Raw genomic sequence first — 14,429 nt, forward strand, 5'->3', positions numbered from 1 at the left:
TGGGAGTCAATCATTTTACAAACAATCCATTTATTAGGTATATAAAGAGCAGCACTGAACTCTCAGACATTCATTGTTCATGGCTTGAAGCAAGGGCTTGAGCATCCAGAGTGCCAAGCATTTCTTATATGGTGATAAACACTCTCATTTCCCTTGGATTTCAAAGAGTTAAGGGTGCTTCCTGTTCAAACAAAATTTGCCTAATCCACATAGAATAGGAAGCACCATGGCAGCACAAACACAATTTTTAAATTTAAAATGGTGCCCACTATATTTTAATTCTCAGTAGAGGATTGGGAAGTAACAGGAGCATATTAACTTATGTATTATAGGTGTATATAATTCACTTTTTAAAGACACTTATTCCTCATTCTTTGCAAATATATCTCAAAATTACTAAATCACATCCAGGATTATATTGTACACTAGATAATCATACTCCGCAGAATTATTTACTACCTACATTCACTTGTACCTGTGCATACCCAAGCAAGGCAGTTCAGAGTAAAGGGAAAATCACAAAGTTGTCACTGAAGGTTTAAGAAGGAAAGGTCCCAGTTAGATTCCCACAGCCCAGATGGCATTTGGCAAGTTAGAAAACAGTGCTACTTATAAACAGAGGAGCACATCTGATAAGGAAATCATTGAGAAACAATAACATGGAATCCCACAAAGCTACCCTTAGGGTTCCATTTTTCAAAGTAAATCATATAACTAAGCCTAAAATTGAAGCTTAAGACCTTGGCTACACTGGCACTTTACAGCGCTGCAACTTTTGCGCTCAGGGGTGTGAAAAAACACCTCCCGAGCGCTGCAAGATACAGCGCTGTTAAGCCTCAGTGTAATCAGTGCCGCAGCGCTGGGAGCGCGGCTCCCAGTGCTGCAAGCTACACCTGTAGAGGATGTGGTTTACGTGCAGCGCTGAGAGAGCTCTCTCCCAGTGCTGGCGCTTCGACCACACTCACACTTCAAAGCCCTGCAAATTTCAAGTGTAGCCATACCCTTAGTTACTAAAAATGGAGAACTGTCACCTTCAAGCACACATTCACCAGATGCTCATTATATTTTACAGACTTTGACTCCACCGTTGTTGTCAGTTACCTCAGCCCATGCAAGACAATTTTCCTGGCACACAGCTAATCCTACATTTTCACTGCAGTCAATGGGAGTTTTGAGTATGCAACTAAATGCAGAGTAGAGATCCTTGCAAGTCATGGAAGAATAACATTTAAGTTACACTGTCTAAGGTGCACTTCTAATTCATAATTGTTGTTGGTTTGTTTATTTGTCATGGTACTGACCAGATTTTTTTAGTATTGTACAAAAACATATAGAAGTGTGACATCTGTGGTTTGATATTCAGCAGTGGTAGCACTTGCAGCTCCAGATGAATTCAGTGGCAACTCAAGTGGTAACATCTGGAAATCAGACCACGAATTTTATTTTCTAGTATATCCACACCCTGATGAATGAGCTATAAAGATGTACATGGGGGGCAACATTGTCAGTGGCAATAACAAGAAACTTGGGTTCAATTTCTAGTGCTGTCACAGAATGGCAAGTGATTATGGGCAAGTCATTTAACCTCTCCACATTTTAGCTTCTCTGTTTTTAAACTGGGAAAGTTATTCAAAATGTACAGATGAACAGCATTGTAAAAAGTATTATTTCTACATACCAGGAATTCCATACAAATACCATAATAAATGACATGATATACAACGGCAATACAGTGGCTTGGCATGTTAAATCCTTCTTGCAGTTGGCCTAAGTGACTACAGGTGTACGCTGGACAGGTCTACGTGAGAAAAAGTTGTAAGAATACCGGCAAATCCTCCTACTGTCATAGGTTGCAAGTTCTATGGGCCCGCGGTGCCTAGGCACCAGGAATATTCCTGGCTTAGGGCCCGGCTCCAGCACTGTTTGAGGCTGGGTCTCCCTTCCACCCCTGGGAGCTCCGCACGTTCCCCCTCATGCATCTTCCGGGCTATTTAAAATGGCCTGGGGCCCCCACCCACCACTGGCAGCGCAGCAGACCTGAGCGGCTTCCTGCCTGCTTGATCCATGTGGCTGGCAGCCCCTGGGCAGGATGGGTTGGGTCTGTGTCTGCAGGTGCTGCTCCTGCCACAAGCACCCCTGTGGCCAATAGGAAGCTGTCAGGACAGTGCCAGCACGTGGAGGCCCCCGGCCCACTCTGCCTAGGAGCCCCGGGTAAACTCTGCACCACCTACCCCCCCTCCCAGAGCCTGCACCCCACCCCTTTCCCACACCACCCTTCTGCCCTAAATTCCCTCCCAGAGCCTGTACCTCTCCCCATCCCACACACCCCCTCCCACCTCCAAGCTCCCTCCCAGAGCCTGCACCCCCCCATCCCCAAGCTCCCTCCCAGAGCCTGCACCCCTCAATCCCTCCTCCTGCAGCCCTACCCCCTACATCTCAGACCCCCTTCCCCACCCCCTCCAAGAGCCCAACCTCTCACCCCTTCTGTACCCAAACTCCGTCCCAGAGCCTGCACCCCAATCCTCTGCCCCAGCCCAGGGCCTGCACCCCAAATCACCTCCCCCCACCCAAACTCCCTCCCAGAGCCTTAGGCAGGTGCAGGGGGGTGGAGGGCTCTAGGCATTCTGGGCACCACCAAAATTTCTACAAACCTGCTGCCCCTGCATACTGTACATTAAGCTTATATTAGCAAAAATGGTTTTGCTAGTACAGTAGAACCCCTATTTTACAAACCAATTGAAGATTGAGGCGATCATAAAAATAAAAAAGTTCATAAAATTAAGCATCTCAATATTACTGTAGGCATGGTACATATGTTGCAGTATGGTGTAATGCACTGCATTCTTCTCCTCTTCTTGTCTTTCAAACCATGGCAAAGCAATTTCCAATACACTGAATACATGCTGACTTTTTCCTTCATCGACAGCACTTTTGTTATGCAATTTTTTCATCATTGGAAACAATGGTTTGTATAACTGGCCATTCATAAGACTGGTGTTCATAAAATCGAGCTTCTATTACAGGGGTTCTCAAACTTCATTGCCCCACGACCCCCTCCTGACAACAAAAATTGCTACACGACCCCAGGGGGAACTGAACTCTGAGCCCAACCAAGCCCCACTGCCCTGGGTGGGGGAGAGCCAAAGCCAAAGCCCGAGCCCCATCGCCCCTGGTGGGGGTAAAAAAGGGGGCAATGCGGAAGCTAAAAGGCTTCAGACCCAAGCAGGGATCCTGTAACCTGAGCCCCACTGCCCAGGGCTTGTGCTTTAGCTCCAGGTCCCAGCAAGTCTAAGCCGACCTACAGTTTGAGAATCCCTGTTCTATTATACAGCTTATACAGATTTCCATGCAAAATAAGCTATACTGTCAAAAGCATTTTTATACCGGTATAACTGCTCTACATACATTTTTTTGCCAGCAAAGACATGTTTTTATTTATTCATTTATTTTAAATCACACTCCTAACTGAAATTACTATACAGGCAAAAGTTTCTAATGGAGACCTGGGCTGAAATAGACTACTACTTACTGACAGCTAGTGGATTTACTTCTATTAGCTCTAATGGCAGGGTGCAGGGAGGCAGGTTCTCCTGGTCCCAAGTTCCATACTCCCAGAATAACCACAGTGCATTCATGCATCATTACACAACTACTGATAAATCTTCCAATTTTTAAAGTTAAAACCTACTATGAACAAAAAAGAGATAATAGTCACTGTAATTTGCTTACCACAAGTCCTAGCACAAGGGTACGTACTCTTTCCCCAATCTCTGGTGAAATGTCATTGCCAAACTGCTGTAAGGTTGTAAGAAATCTCTTCAGTTTGCTGAGTTGCCTTGCTCCACAAGCTGGTGGTAACTGCTGATTAGCCAGAGAGGATGAAGAGGAAGATGATGGCCCATTGCTAAAGCCATTAGGTGGAGATGGAGCTCCATTTAATGCTGTTGGTGAATGGCTAGTGCCATTGGTTACTGGTTAGAAAAAAATGGAAAGAAAGAACATTTATAAGCTTAACATTTTCTGTGTTTCACCTCATAATTGATTGTATAACTGTGAAAATATGAAGTAGGTGATATTTTGACTCCATTAGTATAATTAAAGATAATTAGTCTTTTGATAGAATGGCTCTCCACAGTTCATGTATCTGGCACAGAAGCTGGTAATAAATGGTGTATGGATCTGGACAGCACTAGCTCCCATATGCACATATGCCAGACACCTGAAACTTTTTCAGACCAGAACAAACATCATTTGGAAGTCAGTCTTTTGTCATAGGCTTATATTAGTGTAAATTTTTTTTTAAATAAACTGCTCAGGAAAGAGTGCACACATATTTAGTGGAGGCTAAATTTATCTGAACATTTCTCATCATAATTTTGTACACCCACCCGACAGCTGTGTTTATAAAAACAAGACTTTCAAGTTTTAACCTTATGCCACCCAATTAGGCAGCTATTTTCTCTCACACGTATTTTGTAGCCACTAACATACAGAAAGATGGATTTGTATAAAAAGGTACAATTGGTGCAATGTTCACTGTGAATTTATCATTAAGACTGAAGGCTTGTAGCCAAGCCTCTGGACTGGGCCTTGGGAATATATACGGATTATTTTTCCTGGCTCTACCTCAGACTTCCCACATGGTATTAGACTCAGCCTCTTCACGTCTCAGTTCTCCTTCTATAAAACAGGTCTGACAATAGTTCCCTACTTCACAATGTTGTTGTGTGGAACATATTAAATGATTGTGAAGTGTTCCGATTTTTTAGTAATGGGTGCCATGTAAGAACCTGAGACAAATATTTTCATATCATTATTAATGATAAAATAAGAGGCTAGAACTCACATATATTTAAGAGAGAAGGGGCACTTGCTTTAGTGTTGATATGTTAGCCTGTCTAGTTTTGAAATTCTTGTTCTCATTCTTCAGAAATGTACTAAATTAAGGCCATCTTTTTCCCATACAGCCCTACTCGAAAACAGTCATCCTAGCAGAGTGTAACTGCTGTGGGTTTCCTACTTTAATAGCAGATGATGAGTTTTGGGGCAAGGGATGGTCCACATATTTTAGGGCAGATGGGCCCCAACGGGCATACCCTACCTTCTTGTGCAGATTACACTAGCATTTAAGCAACAGCCCTTAACAAAAGTCAGTGCAGAACAGCCGTGTCCTGGAGGAGCACAAGAGACTGTACCTGCCAGAGCAGTCTCTAGTAAGCCTGTTCCTCACACACAGGAGTGAACAATATATTCCATCTAGTGTGGTGGAACCATGGCCATCCTTAGGCATATGCAGCATACGCGGCTGTGTAGGGCACCCGAAAATTTGGGGCACCCCCATGTCTTAGTGTGCACCCTCCCACCTGTTACTATCCCTGTTCTGACCCTTGCAGGCTCCCGCCACAGGCTGCTGTAGCCTGGTGAGTCATCCTATGGAGGGGATTTAGTACTTAAAAGTAAAAAAACCTTACAGCCTGCCAGACCTATTAGCACAACATTGAAACTGTTAAAGAGCCATTCAAGTGGTAATGAAGCCATTTAACAGGCATTTGCCAACCCCCAGATATATACTGTCAGTTTCTGAATTTACTGACAAAAACAGTTGTACATTACTGTAATATTTACTCAGAACATGTTAGTCTACAGGATCTTAGTTTAAAATTTGCTTTAAAAATATGCCATTAGAGTGTTGCTGAAGATTATAAAATCACATCTCTAAAAAATCCTTGCACAGATTTTAATATGCACAAGCTGAGTATTCATCTTTAGTCTTAAATGCTTGGATCTTCAGACATAGTTTTTTAAATAAATCCTTCAAAAGAACATCCTCATCTAAAATACACATTAGGTCAATTTACCGCTGTAGTGCAGACCAGCCCTTAGTAACAGCGAGTTATCCTCTCGCATAGTCATCCCTATTTCTTGATCACAACTCTTCTTTCACCCATTTTGAATACTGCCAACTCTCACTAAATTTCAGCAAATTCACCACAATTCTGTGGCATTTTCAAAGTGATTTCTGTCCAAGCGGTAGATATGGCAGCAGTTCCATTTTGAGAACACTAGATTCTTAGATTCCAAGGCCACTGTTTTCATAGATTGACTTCCTGTATAACACAGGCCATAGTATTTCCCCCAAATAATTCTTAGCCTTTAGAAAAACATCCATTCTTGATTTAAAAATTGTCAGTGATGGAAAATCCATTCAAAGGTTAATTACTCTCACTGTTAAAAATGTATGGCTTATTTCCAATCAAAATTTGTCTAGCTCCAACTTCCAGCCATTGGATTGTATATTACCTTTTTCTGCTAGACTGAAGAGCCAATTATTAAATATTTGTTCCCCAGGTAGATATTTATAGACTGTAATCAAGTCACCCCTTAATATTCTTTTTGATAAGCTAAATAGATCAAGCTCTTTGAGTCTATCACTATAAGGCAGGTTTTCTAATCCTTGAATCATTCTTGTGGCTCTTCTCTGAGCCCTCTCCAATTTATCAACATCCTTCTTGAATTGTGGACACCAGGCAGAACCAGACACAATATTCCAGAAGCAGTCGAACCAGGGCCAAATATAGATGTAAGATAACATCTCTATTACTATGCAAAATTCCCTCGTTTATGCATCCCAAGATTGTATTAGCTCTTTTAGCCACAGCTTCACTGGGAGCTCATGTTCAGTTGACTATCCACTACAATCCCCAAATCTTTTTCAGTCACTGCTTCTCTGGATAGAGTCTCCTATCCTGTAAATATGGCCTATATTCTTTGTTCCTAGATGCATACATTTACATTCACTCATATTAAAATGCATAGTTTGCTTGCGCTCAGTTTACCAACTGATCCAGATTGCTCTGTATTAGTGACCTGTACTCTTCATTTTTTAACACTCCTCCAATTTTTGTGTCATCTGCAAACTTTATTAGTGATAATTTTATGATTTCCAGATCATTGATAAAAATGTTAAATAATGTAGGATCAAGAACTGATCCCAGTGGGACTTTGATGGAAACACACCAGCTCCATGAGAATGCCGTTTACAATTATTTTTCAAGACCAATCAGTTAGCCAGTTTTTAATCCATGCAATGTGTGCCATGTTCACTTTATGTGGTTCTAGTTTTTTAATCAAAATGTAATGTGGCATCAAGTTACTAGAGAACACGGCTCCTAGGTTGGGTGTCTCCTGCAGAGCTTCTGCATAAGAACCTCAGAATGGCCATACTGGGTCAGAACAAAGGTCCATCTAGCCCAGTATTCTGTCTTCTGACAGTGGCCAGTGCCAGGTGCCTCAGAGGCAATGAACAGAACAGGTTACCATCAAGAGATCCATCCCGTCACCCACTCCCCGTTTCTGGCAAACAGAGACTAGTGACACCATCCCTGCCCATCCTGGCTAACAGCTATTGATGGCTATTAGCCATTATGGACACAACTCCAGTGTGTGTGCTGAATAGGGGAAGTAGGATCCAAACCAGGCAAAAGCAGAGAGGAGCTGGCTTTGGGAAGCCCCAGACAGCAGCCACGGCAGCTCCAACCCATGTTCCTCTTAATGCTGCATTGGGGTGGGAATCTGAATTAATACAGTACATTAAATACAGTAAAGATTGTGAGGCACTCAGATACTATGGTGATGGGAGCCATATAAGTACCTAAGATAACGTAAGTGAGGATTTGGAAAGGATGGGAGTGTGTGACAGTCTCCGGCAGGACAATGACCAGATGTCTTCTGCCTCCTCACTCACTGCTCTGGGCTCTATATTGAGTCCAAACAGGAGGGGACAAGGGGCAGTGGACCAAGGAGAATGACTTAGAAGGCTCAGAAAAGCAGGGAGCACAGAACCTGGGGAAGGGGCAGAAGAACCAGGCAAATACTGTGTTCAGAGGAAGCAGTAGATAGGGACTGTCTGGGAAGCCTGAGAAAGTGTCCACAGGGAACAGGAAGCAGTAGAAGAGGCTCTACCTTTGTGTGTACATCTGGACACACACACACACACACACGGACACACACACATACGGTAAGGACTAAGGATGGCACTTTCTAAAAATAATTAAACAACAAAAAAGGAAGAAATGCACAATAAATAAATAACATAAATAAACACAACTTTTGTTTTAAATCTTATCCCAGTCCCATGATGGCCAGATCTGAAGGTTGGCAAAAGTCTGTGTTGTTGAGAAAACATAATTAATATTTGCCATTTTCAACAAAACCGTGAACAAGTTAGTGATTCTTCTGTAAACACCAACCGGCCCAGAAACGGATACACTCGGGCTGTGGGTATTCACATATTATTGGGAAACAGCAGGGCTGGCTCTCCAGTTTTCGCCGCCCCAAGCAGCGCACCGAATTGCCGCCACGGACGGCAGGGCCATCCGTGTGCCCTTAGGGTGGCAGGCACATTTCCGTGGTGGCAGCAATTCGGTGGCAGCTTCTATGTTTAACTGAAACCACAGCGGACAGCTAAACATAGACGCTGCTGCCAAATTGCCGCCACCACAGAAACGCGCCTGCTGCTCTAAGGGGACACGGATTGCCCTCGCTGTCCCCGGCACCAATCCGGCGCACTGCTTGGGGACAAAACAACAGGGACTGCCGCCTCTTGCAGATTGCCGCCCCAAGCACCAGCTTGGAATGCTGGTGCCTGGAGCCGGCCCTGGGAAGCAGACACTAGAACAGTACTGTTTGTACTGTAACTTGGCACTGTTATAGGCACATGCCAGATCACTTGAAGATTAAAAAGCTTTAAAGTTAGAGGTAGGTTTGACATCAACAACATGAGGAAAACAAAAGAATCCCCTAAAATGCATTGGTTCACATGGATTCTAGACTTATCCAACAAACACAAATTCTGCAAAGGCTACAGATATTGTGTCCTCTTCTTGTTATTGATAATAAAGAGTTTTATAGCCTCCATAATTGTGCTTGGCATTTCACACAAGATACAAGTGACAGCTCTGATGAACTTACAATTTAATATTGCAATCTTGCAACAACTTAAAGAACATCAAAATCTTTAAGTACATGAGCAATCTCTGAGCCTACTCACATGCTTAAAGTTAAGCAGTTTTATAAGTCTTTGCAGGATCAGTGCCTATGAGTGAAATTTATGCCTTGCAGAGGGCTAGTACAAATATTATTCACTATCTAAGTCACATGTAAATACTCCAAATAGGGCTCCCCTGGAATTTAAGAGGTACCGAGGCCTTGCACTGGCCTTCTGCACAGGGGTAAATTGCATGTGCTAAATGGTGTACCTGACAGACAAGAAGGGGCAAAGGACAAGGGTTGCAGAAATAACATGGTGCTGTTACAGTGTGATTCACAAGTATTTATATTAAAAAATGTCAACACACTCTTATTTTTATATTATAACAATGCAGTGTAAGAGACAAAAATATTTATTTTTAGAAACGGGGGAAAGAAAATAGAGTGTTTCATGAATAATGACCCAGATAGCGGACCAGATTCTGATCTCAGTTACACCGATGTAAATACAGAGTAACTCCATTGATGTCAATGCAGATTTTTTTGCATTTATATCAGGTTAACAGAGACTGGAATCTGGTCCACAGTGACTGAGGTAAGTCAAATTGTCACAGGCTAAGGATTTCCAGATTCAAAGTGACTGGTTCGAGATAAAAAGATATTTCAGCATCTTTAGAAAACACAGTTCCAGAATGACGGTTAATGTAATTCCTGGTTAATGTTTATTAATTTATTCTCAGGAAGAAGGAGAGGGGAAAGGGCATTTATCTTTGAATATCTTTGTCTTTCCCCCTCAAAAACAGAATAATACCACCGCATTTATTCAAAAGGGAATGTGATTTCACCACACCACAACAGTAAAGCTGAGAAGAAAGTCTCCATACTTCTTTTATCAGGAATGATATCACTGGAGCAACAATGCAGGGGAAGTTAGCACTGACTATTCTTTCACTGTGCACCCAACCCACCAATAAATTAGGACACCTCTGAACTGACTGGCTTCACAGATTAAAATGTACTAATCTTAGTGTTCTTAGTTTTGCGTAATGACTTTACTGCAGTATAATGAATTGCTGCTCTAGTCATGTCATATAAGGTTCCCTTCACATAACTTGATTTCTTACATACAGGAAGAATTAAAATCATACATGCAAAAGAATATGGAACAAAGCAAGAAAATAAGTCTAATTACACGTTGTGGGTGTGAATGAACTGGTTCTTGGAGCTCCTTGGGTAGTGGAAGGAGGTGGCATTGTTGGAGGCGTCAGCCTGGATTGCGTCTTCACATCCACAGGTGAGTCTGGCATTGTGGAATGCTTCTCAGTGCGATCTGTAACATACCACATGAACACACTGTTTTATTTCTCCAAATACATCAGTTCTGAATAAAAAGCTTAACCATGAATTAAGCAGCTTCAGCAGCTTCTGCAGAAGATAAACATATTTATCTACTTCAGCCTGTTTTTTCAAGATTACATCATTGAAACGTAACACAGATAGGACCTCATTTATAAACAGGGTCATATTATCTTGTGCTTTTATTTCTAGCATGTGCAGATGCTACCCCAAAAACAGTATTGGAGCTGCAGTAATGCCACTTCACTTGAAGGAGTCAGGAAGGTAATAAATCTCCTTATGACAACTCTGGAAGAACAAAAACCTGAAGCGCTTCTGTACAGGTGAGATATTGGCCATAGCCAATGCTCTTCATGACTAGTTTTTCCCTGTAGCACCTGCTGCCTTCTTCATCTTTTGTCTTTCTAAGTATAACGGATATCAGGGTTAATACTGCCTGTCTCCTGCCCAGGTTTACCAGTCCACCTCCTGGTTCTTTTTTAAATCAACAAGAAATAAATACCATATGCCATACAACATAATGTATTTTTGGCAGACAAGGGACTTGTACATTTATACTAGTTTATTATTAATATAAAAAACACTGTCAGCTGTTTCAACCTATACCTTTACCATCAAGGATAACTGCAGGCATCCTCCAATTTCGGGAAATTTAAAGAAGTAAGAGGAAAAAGGACTTGACAATTCTCCTGATGCAAAATATTTGCCACTGAAACTACAAGATTTAACTCTGTTTTACCAGCTTTTCACCTAAATTCAAGAGGTATATTTGAAAAAAAAAAGAAAATCTTAAAATCTGTATATCAAGAATGGGCAAAACAAAGCAACACACCATTTACCTATTTAAGGCCACATTGTGATAGCTTTACTCACATCAGCAGTTCATTGAGACTCCTGGAGTAAGTAAGATGATCACATTTAGCCTTTAGTGGTCATTAGCTACTAATGTAACTTTTCCAAAGTTATTCCTCATGAAAAAAAATTGTGAAAATATTTGTTCTTGAGAAGATGAGACCTTCAAACTGTCGATAAAAACAGATACAAGATATACACAAATACGTACATAACATTATATAGACACACATTATATTATACATAACATGCACATATGTGTATTCAAGAGGGATTCCAGTAATATAATTTTCAATAGAAATATTTTAAAGGACCTTTAGAAATAATACCAGTTCATTTAATTTATAAAGAACAGGTAATACCAAAGAATGTTGTGGTCCCAATCCCTTACTACTGAGAAACTACAGAAATATGACATGGCCACATATTCTGCAAAGTTTTGCAGTTGCAGAAGCTATATTCAATGTTTTCTTTCTCTTTTTGAAAAAGGTCAGTTTCTATAAAGAGAATTAAGTTAGTTTTTTTCAGACTTTGGAAATAAAAAACCCTAAGAATGAGAAGCTAGAACTCTACGAGTGGAAGGGAATATACTTTGTAATCATAGCAGTAAAGATCTAAGGTCAATAATCTCAGTAGTATAGTAAATAGTGTCCAAAAAGACTGGCTGAAATTCTGAAGCATCTACACATCCAGGTGAAGTGTGATAACTCAAATAATGGGAGCAATTACGTTTTCCATACAACTCTCTCTCTGTATTGCTATGCTGAAACATTTAAACCAACAACTGCAACAAATGATTTATTTAAAATAAAGAACTTTGGAAATTAGCCTCAAAATATTAATTACTTCCTTAATAGTTTAATTCATCTCACACTCACCTCAACCAACCTCAGCAACAAGGGAATAAATAGCTTTCAACTCATGTTGCAGCTGAGGGAAAGAGGCACAGCAGTGAGTAGAGGCCCTCCTAAATAAAGGCAAATATTTCTGCCATGCCAAGAAAGGAGAGAGAAAGGGAGGCTTGCCAGAGCTGGCTGGGAGATAACAGTGGGAACTGCTGGTCCATCTGGTTTTCATTCTGCTAACACTCACATTGAACTGTTAGAGAAGGCAGTCCAGGTACACAGATTTGAAGCATGTGGAAGCACAGACACAGCCAGGGAGAAGATGGAGGTGGGTGGAGGAAAGAGAGAGAGAAGTCAAAACTCCACTAGCAGTCTGCTGTTCACACTGAGCAGCCACCTTCTATATCCTTTCATTCAACTGTTGATAACTAAAAGCAATTCTGCTATCATGAACAATCACAACTTCTTCCTTCCTCCCTGCAAGTCCACTTAGCTTTTGATCTGGCCTGAATTTTGGACCAATCCCTACTCAGAGGGAAATGAGCACATTTAAGAAGCAGACTAGAATGGTTTATGTTTTGTTATTTAAATAGACCGTGTAGTTGCACTAGTGTATTGTTTTGGGCTCGTTTCAGATTTTCAATATATTATAACCTGTTCATGTAACAGTCCGGGATTTCTTTTTAAATGATTTTTATTCACTAATTTACTATGTCCTTAAGCACGTAGGTTTATCTTTAATTACAGTATTAAGTATAACCATTGTTACCGAGAAGTGCATTAGCATCACCTCCTGTTAGGGTGATCACTTTTTCAAAAGGGAAAAGGGGGACATATGCAGGAGCCCCATCCCTCTCTGTGGCCCCAGCTCTGCTCCCTCCTCCCCTGAACCCCCACCTCTGCTTCTCCTCATCCCCTCAAGGCCCTGCACCCTGGCCAGGTTGGAAGCCAGAGCCAGGCCATGGTAAGGACTGCCCAGGGAGCCCAGGCTGCTGTGGGGAGCCCTGGACCCGCCACCTGCCCTGGGCGGTGTGTCTGGGGGGAATGGCGAGAGCAACCCCCAGCCCACTTCCCCATCCCCCGGGGCAGGCCACCCAGGGCAGGTGCGGGGTCCAGGATTCCCCACAGCAGGGCCTTAGATGGAAGAGGAGGAGCAGGGGGCAGGCCCACCTCCGCCCCCACCCCGCATCATGAAAAGGCTGGTGCCACCCTTGAGCCTCAGGCAGATGTGGAGTGCGCAGCTGGGAATCTGGGTCAAATGCTCCTCCTGGAGTCATTGGGGAGTGGGACTTGTACTCTGCATTTTGGGACTGTCCCGCCCAATTCTAATAATGCCACACCTGGCAGACTCGAGGCTGCATGTTCTCCTGAAAAGGGCCAGGTCTGCAGTGCCAGAATGGAAACATAGACTCCAAAGCTTGCTCTTCTGCCTGGAAGGCAGAGAACAACCACACAGATATTGAGCCATTCCAGAAGGATGGCCTTCTCCTCCGTACTTGTGTCGGGGACCCCTCAGGGGCCCAGAAGACAGGATACTGGGCTAAATGGACCTTTGGTCTGACCCAGTATGGTTGTTCTTATGTTGTCACGTTCTTCCTCCAGCACAAAAGCTCCTCCTGCTGCTGCCACCATTAACTCCGCAACCTTTCCCTGAGCTGTAGATTCCCAGATATGTGCGTACGGTAGGTGCTTCCCAATTCTGCTTACCCACCCACAAACTTGCAGAGCCCTGACTACTCTGATTTCAAACACATGGGTTCCTCAAAGAAGATAAAGGAATAGAGGGGTGGAGAAGAATGCTGAAGTGTCACTGCTTATACACACTATTACAAATTCTTGTGATTCTAATTGTGAGCCTTGCAATATTTGTTGTTTTTTTAAAGCCCCAGATTCTGGAGTCATGTTATTATTACATGAGAATCTTTTCTTTTCTTTTCTAAAACGAAAATTGAAAGACTGTTCACCCTCACAGTTGCAAAGAAAAGCCTAAAAATGTGAACCCTAAAAGACTCAAAAATCTAAAGACAAATAAAAAGGAACCAACATTTATTATTGTTAAAATCTCATGTTTTGGGGGCTCATGTTTTTTGGATGCTTGGGGTTTATAATACTGCCCCTACAGTTTTCACACAAGTCCCATGTGGATTTTTTCCTCTCTGTACATATAAAGGGGAGGGAGAGCATCCACTCCAAAGCCTAAAGAGGAGGTAGGATTGCCAGGCATCTGGTTTTTGACTGGAATGCCTGGTCAAAAAGGGAGCCTGGCAGCTCTGGTCAGCACCACTGCCACACACTGCCCTTGCCCTGAGCCTCCACTCCCAATGGCCGGGAACCGCAGCTAGTGGGAGCTGGGTGGGGGAGGGGTGTGTGTGTGTGGGTGAGAGCAGC

At 42.5% G+C, this 14,429-nt stretch overlaps 1 protein-coding gene across 6 annotated transcripts in view; it reads right to left on the reverse strand.

Moving 5' to 3' along the window:
• Nucleotides 1-14,429, reverse strand: part of RUNX1T1 (RUNX1 partner transcriptional co-repressor 1) — a 146,730-nt gene that overhangs the window by 57,238 nt on the left and 75,063 nt on the right. For all 6 annotated transcript variants that reach the window (XM_050940944.1, XM_050940943.1, XM_050940941.1 and 3 more), the window contains 2 exons: nt 10,181-10,318; nt 3,730-3,971 (listed from right to left, as the gene is read on the reverse strand). In XM_050940944.1, the coding sequence (XP_050796901.1) occupies nt 3,730-3,971; nt 10,181-10,318 (380 nt within the window). The remainder of the gene's footprint in view (nt 1-3,729; nt 3,972-10,180; nt 10,319-14,429) is intronic.

This window comes from Gopherus flavomarginatus, chromosome 2 (genome assembly GCF_025201925.1).
Source record: "Gopherus flavomarginatus isolate rGopFla2 chromosome 2, rGopFla2.mat.asm, whole genome shotgun sequence".
Taxonomy (NCBI): domain Eukaryota; kingdom Metazoa; phylum Chordata; order Testudines; family Testudinidae; genus Gopherus; species Gopherus flavomarginatus.